At 36.2% G+C, this 21048-nt stretch overlaps 1 protein-coding gene and 1 non-coding gene across 4 annotated transcripts in view; both read right to left on the bottom strand.

Annotated features, from left to right (window-relative positions):
• Positions 1-21048, bottom strand: part of TMTC2 (transmembrane O-mannosyltransferase targeting cadherins 2) — a 455593-nt gene that overhangs the window by 106477 nt on the left and 328068 nt on the right. For all 3 annotated transcript variants that reach the window (XM_074007499.1, XM_005571660.4, XM_065524634.1), the window contains one exon: positions 4748-4829. In XM_074007499.1, the coding sequence (XP_073863600.1) occupies positions 4748-4829 (82 nt within the window). The remainder of the gene's footprint in view (positions 1-4747; positions 4830-21048) is intronic.
• LOC123567754 (U6 spliceosomal RNA) lies at positions 14146-14250 on the bottom strand. Its single transcript, XR_006690857.1, has one exon. It is a non-coding gene; the product is annotated as a U6 spliceosomal RNA (small nuclear RNA).

The following is a 21048-nucleotide window of genomic DNA, read 5'->3' as shown; positions in this document are numbered from 1 at the left end:
GAATCCCTTGAATTACAGGCCTACATGAGACACCAAGGCACCAAATCCTCACCTTTGAGATTTATAAACTGAATTCAATAAAGACTTTATATTATTTGCCTCACTTGGACATGGGAATACTTGACAACATACAAATACACAGTGTTGTATTATTACTAATACCATAGTTTGAAACCTATTTTCTACACATTCCTTAAAATTTTGATAAAAGAGCTGTAAGAAATTGGGTATATGTTACAAACGACAAGAAATCGGAGTACTAGAAAACATTTTTGGAGTCCATGTCAATCCTTCACTTTACAAATGAGAAATCTGAATCCCAGAGGACTATAGGTACCACACAGCACAACCTTTAACCAGCTCACTGAACCAACTGTATAAACCTGCCTAGCTTTCTTTCTTGCAAGCCAATCGAAAAAAAAAGACAATCTGCAATTCAATCCCTTCCCCCAAACAAAACTAGTGGATACAAAAATACAAGTAACTGATAGCATTTTAAAACACTGCCTTCTAATCACCACTGCAGCAAATATAAATCCTATAATTCCTTCTGTCTAATCCCAACTGGATATATTTTCCAAATCACTTGGAAATTCACTAACAAGCAAATCAGAAATACAAAATCACACAAGAGAGTGGATTTCCCATACAAAATTCACTCAAACTCTGGCATTTTCACTGGCATTTGCAAAAGCATTTTTAAAAGACTCAAAACACATATATTTCATTTAAACATTTATTTTTAAGCTGAGGAAGTGTTATTATTCATTCAGTCTGTTGGCATAACAATCTAAGAATATATATAACCAGCAAGTTGGCAAGAAACTAATACAAGAATCATAGTATGTATTTCCTTAAACAAGACATAAAATTCAAATAGAACATCCTTTCAGGCAATTTTGTAATCCGGATCCAATTCTAGAATGGAGAATATTCCTCACTGAGCTCAATACACATTGCACATTACTGTATAAACAGCAATATAGTAGATATATTGATGATACAAAAATGGAAAACACACCATCTCTACTCTTATGTTAAAATCTTCTAAAGGAAGTAAACATATAATTTCAGTATAAATATTTACATTCCCACAACTACTTCCAAGTCCAAACCACCATCATCTCTTGATGAAAACATTGCAACAACTATCTACAGAGTTTCCCTTGGTCTATTCTGACCTTTCTCTAGTCCTGTCTTCTCCACATGGGCCCTTCCAGTACACTTACAATAAAATGCAAAACTCCTTAGCTCAGTCTCCAAGTCCCTATGGGCTCTACCTCTGATTCCTCTGTGGCCTCCTTTCCTCCCATTTTCCTACCTGGTTCAATGTGTTCCAGTCACATTAGCTTTTTTTTCTCTCTGCTGTGAACACAAGCTTAATATTGTCTTATACCTTTTAACTTTCTCTTTCTTCTGTATGAACCTGGCTCTTTAATAGTTGGATTAACATAGAGATTTCAAATATCATATTCTCAAAAATGCTTTATCTGACTACCTTGTCTCAAGGAGTATCCAACTTCCTACTCATCACCTTCTAAAAGTGACATCATCCTGTTTATTTCCTATAGAGCATTACTTTCTTTCTGAACACAGAACAGTGAGGTTGCACATAGTAGATACACTGTATAAATATTAAAATTACTAAAAAACATTCTCATGAACTGTAAAATAAGTCATGACATATGAATTTGAGTTCTAAAACTGTGCACAGCAGGGCCTATTGATTGAAAATATCTACCTACGTTTCTATTTGCCAATATTTGGGGGGAAAAAAAGGAAACAAAAAAAAAATAAAACCACAAAAACCCCAAACAAAACAGAATATATTTTATATATATATATACTTTTTTTTCTTTCTTTCTTTATTTTTTAATTTTTTTTATTTTTTTGAGACAGAGTCTTGCTGTCTCACCCAGGCTGGAGTGCAGTGGTGTGATCTCAGCTCACTCAACTTCTGCCTCCCGGCTTCGAGTGATTCTCCTGCCTCAGCCTCCTGAGTAGCTAGGATTACAGGTATGCGCCACCACGCCCAGCTAGTTTTTGCATTTTTAGTAGAGATGGGGTTTCTCCATGTTGGCCAGGCTGTTCTTGAACTCCTGACCTAGTGATCTGCCCGTCTCAGCCTCCCAAAGTGCTGGGATTGCAGGAATGAGCCACCGTGCCCGAGCTCAGAATATATTTTATGGAAGAAAAAGCATGACAGTAGTCAAGGAATCCAAAAGTTACCTGTAATTAACTTGAGTAAGTCAATTTCATTTCTCTAGGTTTCAATCTACTTATTTGTTCAACAGACCAGTTATATTATATAATTTTAACAGAACTTTACAGTTACAGTTCTAAAATTCAATCCTTTGAAATAGATTCCTCTAAATGAAAATCATTAAGATTCCCTTAAATTTTCATGGTTTATAATCTGAGCACAATGAGCAAAGAATATCATGCACTCAATTATGGCCTTCCCATCTGTTTGTAGATTATTTTGCCCTAACTATTACTCCTTGTTGGAACCTCATTTTGAGTTCTTTCTATTACCAATTCCAAAGTAGGAAAAAATATTGAAACTTACAAAATTTCATAAAATACCTAACATTGTATTTCATAAAATTATATTGAATTATATAGTCATTCCTCCTTTAGAAAATAAAATACTCCTTATAATGTATGTGTGTCAAAAATACTTAATCCAAGGGTACTAAGAAGAATCAGTTTTTACACATGCATTTAAAGACATTTGGTATCACTGCTTTCTAAATACCGTATAAAATAAAAAGTTTGTAGGCTGGGCACGGTGGCTCATGCCTCTAACACCAGAATTTTGGGAGGCCAAGGCAGGTGGATCACCAGAGGTCAGGAGTTTTAAGACTAGCCTGGCCAACATGGTGAAACCCCATCTCTACTAAAAATACAAAAAAAATAAATAAATTAGCTGGGGAAGGTGGCGGGTGTCTGTAATACCAGCTACTCAGGAGGCTGAGGCAGGAGAATCGCTTGAACCTAGGAGGTGGAGGTTGCAGTGAGCCGAGATAGCACCATTGCACTCCAGCCTGGGCAACAAGAGTGAAATTCCATCTCAAAAAATTAAAAAAAAAAAAAAAAAAAAAAAAAAAAAAAAGTTGTAGAACTTTCTGTTCAACTAAATCCAAAAATTTCTCGTGGGAGAAATACCCACTACTATCACAACTGGAAAAAATATTTTAGGAGCATGATGTCATGTAAAGCTCACAATAATTTTTTTTATAAGATAGAGGATGGATATAACCAGATTAATAAGAGGGACAACATTTAAGATTAATAAAATAGTGAAATTGCAATTCAAATGGAGCAATGATACGGTTTGAAGAAACTGATTGTGAAAAACCTATCTATAATATAGTCTATAATATTATAGGAAACAAGTTTAGAAGATGCAGTAGTACAATTATTATGAGGCAAATGAAATGCAGGCAGTAGATAGTGAAAAAAAAAAAACAAACTTCTATTTTATAACATGCAATGATAGGCAGCCCTTTTAGCACTCAGGAAAAATCACCATGGAACTACTTTCATGTACAGTTGAGGTACCCAAAAATACTAGACATAAGAAAATCCTGAAGTACTTCATATAGGAAAACCTATAAAAATAAAAATAAATTCTGTAGCAAACTTAACTTAGTTGACTACTATTTTAACATGGCATTACAACTGCGTTGTGAAACAAAATCAGGAGTTGTACCATCCTGCATTAATGCTGGAAAGATAATGCACTGCAACCCTAGGTTTGTAAACACAGACACACAATAACATAAATTAAAAAATGAATTTGTGGTTGTTTGACTATCTCTATTATTTTATTATTTCCATTCTTCTACACTTGCAGCCTGTCACTGATTTATTTTTACTAGCTAGAAGCTAGGAGACGGAATTATTCTACTAGTATATTAGCTTTATTTCCTTATATTTAATTTCTGTCCACTTTTAAGTTTACTACTTGATAGTTACTAATACATCAAAGCCAACGGTGATAAAAAAAAAACACTTTTTCCCCCCAAGGGATCAGCTAAAGTAAATGCATTTTGGCTCCCTAAAAGAAATTCCAACTGCAAATCTGGCAGAAATAAGCACATCTTACACAATATCAAACCAGCTATATACTTCGCCTCACTAAACACATGACTCACTACTAATGACAAAGCAGAGTGTGACAGAGTTGTTATGTAACCTCATTCTAGACTGATTAAGGCCAAGGCTCAACGAAATGAGACAGCCATCCTTTGCACCCTCTACAGCTTATCCTCGGCCTCAATATTTGGGATTTACAGGCTGGTGTACATCCATATCTTCCAAAAAGTAAGATTTTTGAGGTCAAAATGTAAACTTCTAAAACTTCAAAATGACATGCTCAGTGAGGAATACATTATCATTTAGAATGAAGAGAAGCAAATGTTTTATTATAAACTATGCATAAGGCAAGGAGCTAGATGCTTTCCTGATGAGATCTCATTTAAACTCCACACTGAACTTGAAAAAAACAACTGTGCAATGCCATCCCTGTTAAAATCCTATTAAAATTACTAAAGGAAAATATAACACACAGCCCCTTTAATAGGACTGATTTGAATGAGAAGGTAGGAATATAGCATGAGGCTAAATCTGCAATAACAAAGTCCATCTCCTCTTAAGATGTTCTTTACCAGCAAAAGCTAGATTTCGTATCAACATTAATAGTAAATGTGGGGGACGTGGAAAAAAGCTATCAACCACTCACCATAATGCATGTAACAGTTTCCTTTGGTGGGATCCAGCTCAATAGCCTTCAAGAAGAGCTTTTCAGCCTCACTCTTACGACCCTTGAAAAACAAAGAAAATGGATGATTCAGCAACAGATCATGAGGGATTCTTCACTGCCTGCGCCTAATTGAAGCAGCCAAATGTCTACTTGGTAATCATCATAGGAAAGAAAAAAAACAAACAAACAACATTTTGTTTTTATCTAAATGAGGATGATCAAGGGAAAAGTGTTGAGAGAGAACACTGAGGTCTGAGCCCTAGAAGGCATGAAGAATATATAACAGAAGATAAGAATGGCCTACCAAAAACATCAGGCCAGGAAAGCAAGAGACAAGGTAAAAAAAAAAAAAAAAAAAAAAAAAGGTTTCATGGAAACCAGAAAGACAAGACAGTTTTAAAGAAACATTATTGTCATTTTCTATTTTATTTTCTCCCTTTGTTTCCTCTTCATTCCTTCTTTTTCTTTGTAAAGAACTGCGGCCATTTTAAATTTTGAGGAGATTTTGTCATCCTTTATGAAGAAAAGAAGTCACAATTTGGTGAATATCAAGTAGCTACTATTTATCCTCGCTGCCCTCATTCAGGACTAAAATTCTGCTAATCCAGGATTTAATCTAAAGCTAGGTCACCTTCTTTGTTGTAGTTTTAAGTAAATATTACCATCATATGCACAAGAAAAAGCAAAAAATGGGAAAATGTTTACATACAACAAATTGACTTTTCATTAAAGACTACTACAGGGGAAACAGATTCTAAAAGTATACATTCTTCACCTAGTTATCGCCTCTGAACCACAGTTACCTCCACTGTAACACAGAGGGATGGCACAAGACAGGAGAACAACCCTAAGCAGCACTTTCCTGGAACAGTTCTATCTTGTTTGGCATGGTTGGGATGAAGATGTACAGTGACTGTGAAGGGTGGTAAAGGCACTGGGTGGTGCCCAAAGCCACAGACCACGGTAAAGACAAATGACCTCATCTGCCTGTTCCTAATTTATATACTCTCTACCTACATAAACTTCAGGCAATGTTTTTCTCTTACTTTGCGTATATTTTTAAAACTGTTAGAGGTATATAATTAACCTAATATGCTACATTAGGGGTGTCTAATCTTTTGGCTTTCCTCGGTCACATTGGAAGAAGAAGAATTGTACCCACATAAAGTACACTAACACTAATGATAGCTGATCAGTTTTTTTTTTTAAAGGTTCATGCATAACTCTCATAAAGTTTTAAGAAAGTTTATGAATTTGTGTTGGGCTGTGTTCAAAGCTGTCCTGGGCTGCATGCTGCCTGCAGGCTGTGGGTTGGACAACTTGTGCTACATGCTAGGCAGCTTTGACTCTTTTCTCCATACTCCCTCTCCTTTTGTTCATTACCTCGTTTAAAAAATAAACTTACTGTTGCTATGTCCTTCATTAACTCATTACTCGAGTAGCTAGGACATAGCCTACTGTCTCTAACACCTATAGCTAGTGATAAGCAAAGGGTCAAACAACTGACTTCCTCATTTTTTCTATCAATTCAGTAATGCTACTCTATTCAGTAACTCCTCCTTAAATCGCAAATCTTGTCAAATACCAATAATTAAAAATTTTTAAATTCCCTGCAATGTTTCCCCCAATATTTTAACTTCAAAGGAAAGCACAGACAGAATGTTTCCTATACATACACTTTCATAAAGTTACAGATAAGAAGAATTAGCAAGAATCTTACCAATTAAGTTTCCCTAAATGATTTAGTAACTGTAACAAATCAGGCAGCCAAATGTATAAACTAGGAGCACAGATTCTAGTGAAGCAGAACAGCTCCCATACTTGTTTAGCTATGTGACCCTTGGAAAATTATTTCATCTCGTAACTATAATTTATTTAATACAAAAAAAAAAGAAAGAAAAAAAGAGGACAGGCAGAGCATGCGATTTTTAGGGTAATGCAACTATTTCATCTGATACTATAATGGTAGGTACATGCCATTAAGCACTTGTCCAAATTCATAGAATACTCAACACAAAGAGTGAACTGCAATATCAACTGTAGACTGTAATTCACTCATCAACTGTAACAAATCTACCACACCAAAGTAAGTTGATCATAACAGGGGAAACTGTATATCTGGGGTTGTTGGAAGGTGAGGAGGTTTATGGGAACACTCTGTACTTTCTGCTCAATTTTTAATAACCTAAAACTACTCTAAAATAGTCTTAATTTTTTAAAAGGATAATAATAAAACCTATCTCCTAGGATTTCTGATTTATCTGATATGATACATGTAAATTAACTATTATACTACCTACGTATATGTTTGTAATAAATGTTAACTGCTACTTTATATGTATACACACACACATATATTTGATAGTATGCAAAAAATGCAGAGTTATAAATGACAAATAATGTATTTAGTATTATATATAGCCCCCAAAACACAAGGTCATCTGACAAAATCATCACTGGAAAGCAATATACAAAGAACTTGCAAAAAATGATACTTTAAGAAAAAAGATGTAAAATGAAAGCTATCATCAGTAAAGCACTGTCTATACAAATGTCATATGCAAAGATTTAAAAAGGAAGCTTCCACTTAAGTTTTAAGAACAGAAAAGAAGGAACTGGCTCTTTTATCAATGCCACAGCAAACAGGGTAGTAAAAATCTCTCTGTATAGTCCATTGGCAAAACAATATTATGAGATTTTTAAAACATGCAGCAAAACTCAGAGGACAGTACCCTCTTGTTGCTCAGTAGATCAAATGTTTAAATGCAATGAGTCTCACGCTTTCCTAGATGCAAAATAAACACATTGAAGGCCAGAACATTCTTTCTAGGGGGAGACATTGTACCATCACACAAAAATCCATCTTTCTGATTTGACTACTATTTATTTAGCCAAGTACCAAATGATAAAGAGGAAAAGACAGTTCTCAGGAGAGTACAGTAAGCCCTCACTTAATGTGGTCAATCTGTTCTTGGAAATAGCAACTTCAAGTGAAATGACATATGATGAAATCACTTTTTTTTTTCCTCATCAGCATTATAACAAAACAACATCAAATAAAACAATGCTATTTCAAGGACCTGCTGTTCATCCTTTTGCTTTATTAAAGTTGCAGTGTCCAAGAATATATCAACTACATTAAGTGAGGACTTGCTGTATATAAAATTAAAAGCCAACCAGGGATAAAGGTTGCTGGTTTGTAGGAGGGAAGCATGAGGAAGAAGAGGTAATATTATGTTTAATCAAATTTACTATTTCAACTGTTATTGTTCTAGATGGTTGGCAGTTAAAGTGAAGAAAAAGTCATTTCTCACCAAACTTTTCCTTGTGTCTTTTAGATTATGTCAGCATTCTGCACAAACAAGCATTATTCCTCATTTTGTTTACTGGCTGACATGTCTGAACACAAGTACTGGTTCGGAAATGAAGAAAAAGGGACTGTATTGAGTATTAAAGACAACCAATATTTATTAAACTCACGGAAAAAAATAAAACCCACCATCCCAATTAGGAAAGTGCCTGGTCAGGTCCACTCTGATTGGCATCAATAAAACATAGAAATGTAAGAGAAATATTCAGTAAAGTTTGTTTAGTCTAATCTGTATCATGGGATCAGTATTAAGCTAACTCATTTTGTTTTCTTAACTAAACTGGATGCCACTACTACTGTTTAGCTCAGGTGCCCGGCTGAGTGGATGTACAAGGCAAGCAGCATTTCTCCCAATGACTGATCAATGGTTTATCTAACTACAAAATACACAATATAAAAACACACACATATTGTCATACACACACACACAGTCCTTCAATTATTTCTAAAACTTCTCTGAAAGCAGGGAGGAATATTAAATGTAAGAGATAATTAGACTATTATGGCTTCAGCTTAAATTGTTTTGTTTTTAAAGAGTATACTATACTCAGACATTTGTCCCTTATCTTTAGTGACAAATTATTTATTACATCAATTACCAACTCTGTAGTGTGTCTTGATAACCACAACTCAGAAATATTTTACCAAATGACACCTGAAGGCACCAAGCCCTTTCATTGTTGCATTGCATTATGAATACGACTTTGAGTGTTTATGTAAATTTGTATTTTTTATACATTTAAATATGTAAATTTTAGTATTTCAATTTATAATAGGAAATATGTGTATTTTGGTCTTCATCCCCAATTCCTGGTACAGAACTTCTAACATCCTCATAGTTTCTTGAGCTATAGGGGTGCTAGGATAATCTTTTGCTCTAATATTTGGTCTTTTACCCTAGTTTCCTGATACACAGCTTCTAATTCTTCGAAATTTCCTAGGGAATAGAGGTGTCTTTTGTTCTTATGAGGCAAATCTTGATAGGCTCCTGGATGGGGGCTGGTCACCAGGAAGATCAAGCCATAATTAGAAACTTGGAATTTTCAGCTCCACCCTTCCCACTATTCTCTGGGAAGAGGAGAAGGGATGGAGGCTGAGTTAATAATTTATTAGGCCTGCATGAAGAAGCCTCCATAAATATCCCTGAATTACAGGATTTGGAAAGCTTCTGTACTGATGAATAAGAACATGTCTATACCCCAGTAGGGTGGCACACCTCAATTCCACCAGGACAGAAGTTCCTATGCTAAGGATGTTTCCAAACCTCCTCCTGTGTATCTCTTTATCTGGCTGTTCAATCGTCTCCTTTAAAATATCCTTTGTAATAATTTGGCAATAGTAAGTCATCTGTTTTCCTGGGATCTGTGAGTCACACTAGCAAACTGCACCCGGGAAGAGGGTCATGGGAACCTCCAATTTGTAGTCGTGTTGTATAGAAGTTGTGGGTAACCTGGAAACCTACAACTTGGATTGACACCTAAAGTGGGGCAGCAGTTTTGTGAGACTGAGTCCTTAACTGTGAGGTCTGCACTAACTCTGGTTAGTGTCAGAATTTAATAGCAGGGCATCCTGTTGGTGTCTGCTGGACAATGGCTTGGTTTGTGGTAACTCTGATGATTGGTTTGTGGGGAATTCTTGCACTGACACTTGTGTTAGAAGTGTTCTAAGTTGAGAGCATAATAGGAAAAAACAGTTTTTTTCTACTATACATAAATATGAATATATAATACAGTTATATGGTAAATATATAATACATTTATATGTAAATATATATAATACATTTATGTATAAATATATGTATAGATACACTTTTTTCTCCAAATGTAATTAGTGCATTAATCTTGTTCTATAAACGAACACAAATCTTTACCTTTTCTTCTATAGCCATCCAAGTATTCTGTAAATACAATAACCAGTCAACATATAAACAGGCTACTATGATTTCTTTTCTTTTTCTTTTTTTATTTTTTCAATGAGACAGAGTCCCAAGAGTCTCACTCTGTCACCCAGGCTGGAGTGCAGTGGTGTGATCTCAGTTTACTGCAACCTCTGTCTCCTGGGTTCAAGCCATTCTCACGTCCCGGCCTCTGGAGAAGCTGGGACTACAGTGTGCACCACCACACCCAGTTAATTTTTGTATTTTAAAGTAGACATGGGTTTTCACCATGTTGGCCAGGCTAGTCTTGAACTCCTGGTCTCAAGTGATCCAGCTGCCTTGGTCTCCCAAAGTGGGATTAGAGGTATGAGCCACCATGCATGGCCCTATTTTATTTATATAACTTAATAGCTTATAGTTCCTACTCAGTTATTGATGTTCACATGTTAGTAGTAAATTACAGAGCTGTGAACAAAGTAGGAACTTCTCCATTTCATATCTGGAAAATGTCATATCAGCTAAGGTTTCTAAAATGATAAAAATAATTCTTCCGAACTAGCTCACATTCTCAAACAAATATTTATATCTTAGCTGGTGATTACCTATACCTTCAGCATCAGTAGGAATACCAACAAGAACAAAATCAAGAACAAACCAGAGAACTTCATTTCAGTGGCCCTACTCTTTATTTAGAGGCTGCTGCAAGTCTGGGGAAGGAACAGTCTCTTAAGTAGTGTGTTCTAGCAGCCACTTCCATATGTCTGGTGTTTACTCTCTGGGAATTTCTTAAAATTATGAGTGTCTGTTATTTTTCACAACCAATGCAAATCATATTTTCATTTCACTTTCAAATGTTATCTCTATACAAATAACAAATATGAAAGGGAAGCAGCTGAAAAAACAGGTCCAAAAACTTATGTGCAGTTTGAAAAATATGTTTAACAATGCATTATAGTTAAATGAGTGTAAAAATTTGTGATGACCATAATTTACAAATAAAAGGAACATTATTTGATAGTTTAAAAAATGTTTTTAAAAATTTTATTGATACAAGTATTTGCACATATTGATGTATTACATGTGACATTCTGTTACATGTGATATTCCGTATAATGACCAAGTCAGAGTGTGTTGAGGTGGGGTGTCCATCACCTTGAGTATAAATATTTATGATTTCTATATGCTGAAAACATTTCAAATCCTCTCTTCTAGCAGTCTGAACATACAATACATTGGTGTTAAGTACAATCACCATATTCTGCTATAGAACATTACAACTTTTTTCTTCTCTCTAATGTTTGTGCCCATTAACAAACTTTCTTTATCTCTCCCTCTCTCTACCACACACACACCCTTCCCAACTTCTTGTATCTGAGTCTTTTTAAGCATCACAGTATTTTTATGTGATACATTTTCAGGATAAAAACGTGTTTCCTCCTCAAACAAAAAGAGAAACCATGAAAAAAACCCCTAACAGTTCAACTTATTCTTACAAACCAAGATGATTTATATAAAACCATTTAAGTGTAATGGCCTCTCCCCAATGTTATATACTGTGAGTCAGAGCTAACCTTAATTAGAGGCAAAGTAAAGGGACAGGGCAGTGGTAACCTTCATGATTAGTTTATCTGCATATTACAAAATATTTCCCCATCAAATTGTCAGATACCCAAAATGTGACCATGAGTTTCATTTTCTTAGGGCTAGCTTAGTACATCTTCTGGAAAGCTTTTAAAATATAATAAATATTCTATAAACATCATAAATAGAAATTACAGAATAAAGCTACCTGATACAGCAATGATCTGGCTGAACAGTTAACTGATATTAATGTTTGTCCTCCCTTAATTATCATTCAAGTCCCACTTTCCATAAATGTCTGGTCTTCTGTGCCCTCTTTTCCTAAACATCCTAAAGTAGAGGCTGGCTGAAAGATACTTATAGTGTCATAGGACCTAAGCTGATTGAAAAATTATATCAAGTGACACCAAGGGCAGCTAGAGGTCAAAGTGAATGCTGCACACTGTTCAAGGACAACATCCAGATTCAGTGAGGAGACCTCACAAGGGAGGAATGATTTCCTTGGTATGCCCAGAACAAGGCTGGACTCCTGAGCAAATCTTCCCTGAAGCCCATCCCCAGTGCCACTGCAGAGCCATCAGGCTTTAAGGTGGTGGTAGCTCAGATCAGATGGCCAGGACAGCCTCCTTCCCAGCTTTGTGAGCACCATTATGCCTCCCACATTTAGGTTAACCCCTGGGAAAGGAGGAGGTCACAAAACTGGCTGAAATTAAATGGCTGACCAAGTGGGAATAAAAGACTGCAGCAGACTGAGCTTCACTCCAAGATAAAGAAGTGGATCATCACACTCAGCTTCCTTTCCGGCATGGGAGCCAGATACGTTACATGAGCAAAGGGCACATACGAATAGTTTGCAAATACCAAAAAATAATGGTCAGAATTTCTAAAGGAACATGTATTCGGTTTACCTAAAATGTAAATTGATACAAGGAGATGTTATTCATCTATCAAAAAATTTCGCAAATAAAGAGATAATTCAATATTCCTGAGGGTTCATAAAAACAGGTGTTCATATGACACATTGTTAAAATACAGTAATATGTAACAAAACCATCCTGGGGGAAATTTGACACATATGAAAAGCATTAAATCACAGACACACTAGCCAACTGATTCTATTTCTATGCATTTGTTCTAAGAAAATACCTGTAAATACAAAGAAGTTGTTATTCATTTTTATTATAATACTGTTTATACAAACTCAATGTCCACCAGCATGAACTTGATTAACCAAAAATCATTTCAATGAAATACAAAGTTTCTATTAAAATGATTGTGTAGAAAATTATTTAAACCACAAAAGTTCTTCAAGATCCAGTGCTAAATGAAATAAGCGGGCTGTAAATTATAGTTTATAACCTAATAACATTTTCTTAATCGTACCATCAGTAAAATTGGCTCATTTTACTGTAGGGATTTCAAAGGTGAATAAAAAGATTAGTCACTGGATCTTTCGATACTGACGAGGAGAGAACACATCTAGTGTAGACTGTTAAAAAAAAATGCACTATGCTATTGGTCAAAATAAGTGCGTGAAGACCACAGTACATCTAAGTACTGAGAAATGAAAGAGAATGCTTCAGAGATGTGATGTTTCACTCTATAAAAATGGTTTAAGTTCCTGCTATGTGATAGGCTAGGTTCCAGGCCTTGGTAATCGAGACAAAGTGCCTTCCCTGGTGCAGCTCACATTTTAGTGGTGGAATCTTTAGTTTACACATGAGTAGGTAACACTGTCAGTCTTAAGTGTTGTGTGAAGAAGAATGCAGAAGAGAGCAATGCACAACTGGACGGGGTGGGGATGGTTATGTGTGATAAAGTGACAAAGGAAGCCTTTAGTGATATTGGAAGAGTGACTTAAGGGAGTAGGAAGGGCATGCAAATATCTGGCATATTTCGAGTTTTGGGGCCTGTAAAGGAAAACATCATGGCAGCAGTTGAACAAATCCCATAAAAATTGTGAGTCAGGAGTATGACAGGAGGGACCAGATTGTGCAGGGCCTACTGGGTTCTGCAAGGAACACACAATTTCTTTGTCTTTTTTCTTTTTTTTTTTTTTTTAATTTATTTATTATTATTATACTTTAAGTTGTAGGGTACATGTGCATAACGTGCAGGTTTGTTACATATGTATACTTGTGCCATGTTGGTGTGCTGCACCCATCAACTTGTCATTTACATCAGGTATAACTCCCAATGCAATCCCTCCCCCCTCCCCCCTCCCCATGACAGGCCCCTGTGTGTGATGTTCCCCTTCCTGAGTTGTCTTTTTTCTTTTCTTCTTTTTTTTTTTTTTTTTTTTTTGGTAGTGAAAATTCGTTTCAATTTGAATGCCACAGATTGCTTTTACTCATATTGTTTTCTTAGGTGTTAACCACGAAAGGGTCAAACAGCCTCTGGGAACTGTGCAAATATGGAACGCTTCACGAATTTATGTGACGTCTTTTGGTAGTGAAAATTCGTTTCAATTTGAATGCCACAGATTGCTTTTACTCATATTGTTTTCTTAGGTGTTAACCAAGAAAGGGTCAAACAGCCTCTGGGAACTGTGCAAATATGGAACGCTTCACGAATTTATGTGACGTCCTTGTACAGGAGCCATGAAATCTTTTCTGTGTCCTTTCACTTTTAGTGTATATGCTGCTGAATTGGCCCCTGGTGTGTCTTTTGATGAGGAAGGAACATCATGAAGGATTTGAAATAGATGCACAATATGATCTCACTTATAAATTTTAGAAAACACTCTAGATTTTGGGTAGAAAACTGTCTGTAGGGAGACCTCTTAGAACGTTAATACTCCACAGCTTAAATAAAAGTGATAGCAGTGGAACTAATGAGAAATGAGTAGATTCCAGGATCTCTTTCAAAGACAAGTGGCCAGTGGATCAGGTGTGGATATAACGGAAAAAGAAGAGTCAAAGATGGCTCCACCTTTAAAAAAAAAAAAAAAAAAATTACAGATGAGGTCTCACTCTGTTGCCTTGGCTGGAGTGTAGGGGCATGATCATAGCTCACTGCAACCTTAAAATTCAGGGTTCAAGTGACCCTCCCGACTCAGCTTCCCAAGTTGCTAGAACTACAGGTACACATCACTATGCCCGTCTAATCTGAATTCAGAAATTTTCACTTGCTGTACATAGGTGAATGCAGGTACCATTTATTCACATGGGAAAGACTGTATGAAAGCAAATGTTGATAGGAAGGTGCATGTGTAGTGGAATGATAAGAGTTCTGTGTGATTGAGAAGATAGGATAAAAGAGTATAGAAGAAATTCAGAAACACCAACTAGATAGGGTGCCATAGACCGAGAATTGGCAAGACATAAGAATACTGGAAATCTGATACCTTGCAATGAGAAGAAAGTAAAAGAAGAAGACTTGCAAGAATCCCAAGAAGGGGGGGAAATGGGAAAAGCAACAGCAAAAAACTCATCTACTTACATTTTAATGTTTTCAATTAAAAATATAAAAAGCATTATAATAAGTAAACATACAGGATCATTTTAAATAACCATTTTAAATCATAAGTAACTCACCTTTCATAAATATATATTTAAATATCTGAGATTCTTAGAATTCAAATTGAACTGTTGTTTTCTACACAGATTTGACATTATGAGTAAAAAAAGTTAGATTTTAAGGTATAAACACAACATGGTTGACTTCTATAAATATTACATAAATGAAGGCGTTTACCTTACTCAGATTTCCTATAATGTTACCATTTTAATTTACTTTCTACATCTGTTCACTTGTATATTTTCCTTGTAAATTAAAGGGGTCACCCACACATACTATAGTAACATTTCAGTGGAGATAATTTGATAGGCACAACCACAACTTAAGCTCCACCTGAGAAAATTACTTAGGTCGCTATACTGTGTCATGACACTAAGCTCAAAGTAGAGTTAAAACCAACATCTTATCATAAGCGTTATCCATTCATAATCTCAGCTGATGAAAAAAGTATTCAGATATTTCATTAAAACATCTGAGGAAGCTAAGGTGAAGTAAGTAGAAACTATGCTTGAATCAAATTTACAGTAAAGTTACACATAAATACAAGTATATCCTAAAATTTCATTTTTAAATTATGAAAATCCTTCTAGATATTAAAATGTGCTGTTCTCAGACTTTAGAATTATGCATAGAATTTACCTCTGAATTACAAACCAAAGTGTCTGCTTTTAATTAAAACAACGAAATTTCCACAATACATTAAACGTATTCATTGATTCCTTTCATTCCAATGAATATTTGTTGGGCACCTACCATGTTCCCAGTGCTGTGTTGAGCCCTAGAATGAAAACAGTGATTAGGAGCAGACACAACTCCTGCCCTGTTGAGGCACGAAAAACTTTAGGTGCTAAGAGTGTGATGAACACAATTGATGGCCATTTGACCTATAACAGTTGGTCTAATTTAGTGGAAGTACTCAAGGAAGGTTTCCAAAATAATTGATGCTTGATCTAAAAATCAAAATATGTGTATGATTAACTAATTGAAGCAGAAATGAAAGTATTCTAAGTGGAGGCACAGCAAAGGTAAATATCTGTGGCAGAAAAACAAAAACACTGTGTGAAGCCCAGGGTGAGTGAGGGAGAGAGGAGTGAAGGTGAACCATACACAAATGCAGGGAACAGCAGGGCACACCTGGCATATTGGTCATAGTAAGATAGTAAAATATTAGCCGCTGTTTTGTGAGTATCACTCTGAGGGTACTAAGGATAAGAAAGTGGAATGGGAACAGAAGGTAAGTAGACAGGTGACAATGGAAGCAAGATTAGTGGACTGACATGAGACAGATTTATACAAAAGAGACAGAATAACATGGATAGAACAGAGATAATGCAACTAGGGCAATGGAGTAGCAAGGGTGACCCCCTACGTTTTTGGACCAAAACCAAAGGGAAGATAGTAAATAATGGAAGGGAGCCAAGTTTAGTGGGTAGGATTATAAGCTTAGTTTTGAGAATTGTTGAGATTGGCCCCTTTTGAGATACCTGAGATGTCAAGGGTGTAGTTTACTAGGCTGAATCAAGAGGTTGACAGTAAAGTGAAATACAGTCTCAAGAAAATAGCAGAAGTCAATTGTATCTAATGCTGAAAAACATCCACTAGATTTCATAACATGATCACTGGTAACTGCAGGAAGGTATGTTTAACAGGTATGGAAGCCAGAAGAAGTGGGTGTTATTTGGGAAGCTGTGGGTAAGAAAACAGATAGAACAATTACAGACAATTGCCAACATACCTAGTTGTGAAGGAAAGAGGAGCAACAGTGTCAGCAGAAGGAAAGGAGACACAATCAGGGTTGTTTTAAAAGAACATAAAACATAAATGACAAGGGGGCATAAAAATTAATGTGTATGGTTTTTTGTTGTTGTTGTTGTTGTTAGTTTAGTTTAAAACTAGAAGAGGAAATAACCCAAAAATCTATTTGTCTTAGATAACTTGCCAACTATGGCCACGACTAAATTAAGCCTGCCCAGAATTCTTTAAGCTGAGTCTTTTTCTTCCTGGGTGCTCTAACAACACTTGATTCCTACTTTGGTTGTGACACTTACCATATGTACTCTAATTGCCATTTGTAATCTCTTTTGCTCATTGTAAACCAATTTAGTAGAATTGTTTAATCAACACTTATCCAAGGACCAGATGCATAGTAGGTGGTCAAAGATGAATGAAGAATGCTAAACATCTTGCAAAAGCAAACATTCAAAACACTTTCCTTAAATGCATGCTCTCTTTATGAAATGTTGTTGCTCAAATGATGGATGGCATAGTTTCCGTGGTAGATCTGACTAAATCTTGAGACCTGAGTGATCCTCATAGCTTCATGCCACTGCCATCATTGGTAACAACTCCTCTCCATAAGAAAAAAAAAAAAATGCAAATTTTATTAGCATTCTGTGATCCATAAGATGGCACCAAAAGTTCATGAAAAACTGGTTTCCAATACGAAACTTTACTTTAGATGGATAAAGTGGTCAATGTGATCTCCACTTAGGGAATCACTGCAATTAGAAAACCCTGAAATATTAGCTATTAGCCATGACTCCAACCATTCAGCGTGGCTGTAAGTACAATGGGTGTTTCTCATTTGTTATCACCAGCACTATAAGCATTCACTGGATCATTTCTTCCAAACTACTTAGTGAAAACATGAGAAGTGCTATGCTGTTTGGCTCCCAAAGGGGAGGCCTGAGCTCACAGAACGGAGTTGACACTTGTACTGCAGAAGTTTAAACCCTGTGGGGATGGTAAGGAACACTGTCTTGTGAGAGTGGAAAGGCAGGAGCCTAACCAACAGCTGTTTTGCAGCTGGGTCACAAAGGAGAGCTAGAAATCCCTTGACACCATAAAAGGTAGCGGATGATGGGAAGGCAATCACAGTGCTTCCATTTGTCACTGGCAGAGTGCCACTTGCTGCTCTCAAATCCAAATGCTCTTGTAAAAGGATGAAACCAGATGTAAATAATTCTCTAATATACTATATATACACATATATATAATGTATATATATGAAGTTTCAGCTATAAAGAACATAGAGGTTTAATTTATTTAGATACTAAATTCTCTGATGATTTACCAGTGTACTGAAGATAGCATTGGATTTAATAACAGAAACCTAAGTTCTAGTCCGGTTCTGACACCGTAAAGATAAACAGCCATGAAAAATCACTGATCTGAGTACGTTTCTTTTTATTTTATTTTTTCAGTTGTAAATCCAAAGATCTGGGTTAACCAAACACGACCGGTTGCAATTCTCTATCAGAAAAATGGAATTCAATTCAGGGGAAGTGGTTAAACATTCAGATTAAAGAAAAAGTAACTTCCTAATTCGTGTCATCCTCTCTTGCTTCCACTGCTTTCCAGTCTACCATGGGGGAAAGGAATCAGCTCTTTTTCCCAGGCCCACTCATTGGACACTAAGACTGGGGAAAGCAGTGAGACCTAAACTCAACTGTGTAGTTCACATTCTGTACTAATGAATGAAACTAAACAGAAGAGGGATAAATGACCCATTTATCTTCTTAAAGCAATTTCAAGGTAACGATGCACATCAAAGGTAGTGTATCTCAGAAAGCTTCTTAAGTGAACTAGGTCATATATGTACTGAAAAGTCTAAAATGTTCTTCTAAGTAATTGTGATTTTCCTGAAACTGCTCTGTCTATGCCCACTGTTTCAATGTATTTATAACAGCACCCCCTTCCTGGTTGGGACAGAAGTCTACAGTTACCCTAATTCCTGTTTCTCTCTCACAATAATTCACAATTAGATGAGTCAAATGATGGCTCCATGACACTGCCATGTCCCACCAGATGAAACCACTAGGCTCCATTAGCAACATCAGTGAGGTCTCACTGTGACCTCAGCTTTCCATTCCCGAAGACACTCTTAACAACGAGAGCATTAACAAAGACATCCTCTCAGAGCGGAAGACCATGGGAATTTGCTAAGCATAATTAAGTTTCCATTCATCTTCTCCACTTACAAAAACACATTTTTTCAGGGGCCTGTTGTCACAGCACACTGCAATTCTACTTTTTCCTTGTAGGTTATATCGTAAGAACAGAAACATTATAGAGCAACTTAGTTTGCATCAGGTGCTATTCTAAGTACTTTAGATGTATGGTCACATTACATTCTCATAAAAAGCCCTAAAATACTATTATAATCCTGGTTTTACAAAAGAAGAAACCGAGGCACAGAGAGGTTAAGTGCCTTGCCCAGGTACAGAAGCTTGATCTGGCAAAGTTGGGAATCACACAGAAGCTATCTGGCTTCACAGTTCATGCTATTACATTGTAGGCATGTTCCAGAAGTTCACTACCAAGAATCATTACGTTATTTAAAAACTAACTTTATAGCTTAAAGACAAACTCATGCTTTCACCCATTCCTTACTGTGTATTTAGACTAGAGTACCTACTATATGCCTGGCATTGTGTGCAACACTGGATAGGAAAAGATAAACTGAGGTAATTCCTACTCTTATACATGGTGGAACATCATGCCAACTCCATAGGCAGGCCCTTATCAAATTGAAGATCATACTTAAAAGGGCTCTTGTTACACAAGTGCACAGTAGGGACATAAGGGGAAAACAGAGAGCAGGGCCTCTGTTCTGCACGAGTGAGTCAGGGGAGGTTGGAAAAAGAGTAGGCATACTTAAGCTGACTCACAGATGGAGGAAAAATTGGCCAGGCATCAAAGCAATGGGCTATCTAGTCAGTCCAAGTGCTGGTGGCTTAAAATTTCTCTTTACAAGATCCAATTAAGACAATTATTTAGAAATTCTGCTTAATGGAAAATTTTTCTTAATTTAACACTAGTTAAAAGGACCAGCAGTTTACAAATGTTAATGTGATACTAATCAACTCAAAACACATTTTTTTTTTTTGACAAAACAGGGTTATGTAACAACTAAACTTTATCAGATTTCTACTTCCTACCAGGCGAAAGATTCTTGAGTCACCTTCCGTGAACAATAATTTTCTGTGACTTACAAATAAAGATCTATACAAAACAGCAATGTTTAGTAAGCAATACTCATTCACTTCTGCTTCTAGAGTGTGAAGTGACTAGCGGTAGTGCATATTAAGATTACAGAAACATTTAAACTAGGTGGAAAGGGGAAAACATGCACAAAGAGCCTGGCACATGACCAGCAGAACAAATCTGTATGTATAAATACAAGAGACAAGCATATCGCCGGACTGGACCATTCCCAAGTCCCAGAATTACAGTGTGCTAGTGGAAGCACACACATGTGTTCTGGCATTATTACAAAATGAAATTCTCTTTCTCTCTTTCTGACAGTGAGAGAAAATGTGTAATTTCACAAGAAAATGTGGGCCACTCACAGGAAAACATGAAGCACAGAGGTGACATGGTGATGTAGAACAGAAAGTCTGAACTTCTTTGCCTCTATATAGACAATTTAATAGTAGTTCAGCTCAGAGCTAAATTACCACTGTCAACATCGAAAACACTCTTGACCTTAGAAGGAAAAAATGTGTGATGTGAGCTGAACAGGACTCGCTAAACATCAACATCCTGAATTATCTTCATCACATTGTACAGATTAATTGTCACCTGAGTTGGCAGGTTTATCTCTGAGGTGTAAGAGGGACTGAACAGACACTCCCAATCATTAGAGCATTTTCACCAAAGCAATTCAGGGGTACACAGGATAGCAGTTCAGTCAATTTGACATAATTCCTTGCACAACTGCTATTAATACACTGCAAGCTTTGGAAGAACTATATTGACCTGCTCAGCTTCTCAAAATGGAATGCATATACACATTGGGGAATGTGGTGTCATGCCATGGAAAACCCAAACACGGAGCTTTAAAGATTTGAGGGAATATCTACGATACTAAATTATTAAATTATCTAAAGTAATTTCTATTTTAAAACAAGCACTGGTATGTTACAAAAAGAG

Source organism: Macaca fascicularis, chromosome 11 (genome assembly GCF_037993035.2).
Source record: "Macaca fascicularis isolate 582-1 chromosome 11, T2T-MFA8v1.1".
NCBI lineage: Eukaryota > Metazoa > Chordata > Mammalia > Primates > Cercopithecidae > Macaca > Macaca fascicularis.
Note: the sequence above shows the minus strand (reverse complement) of the source record. Positions and strands in the feature narration are given on the sequence as shown.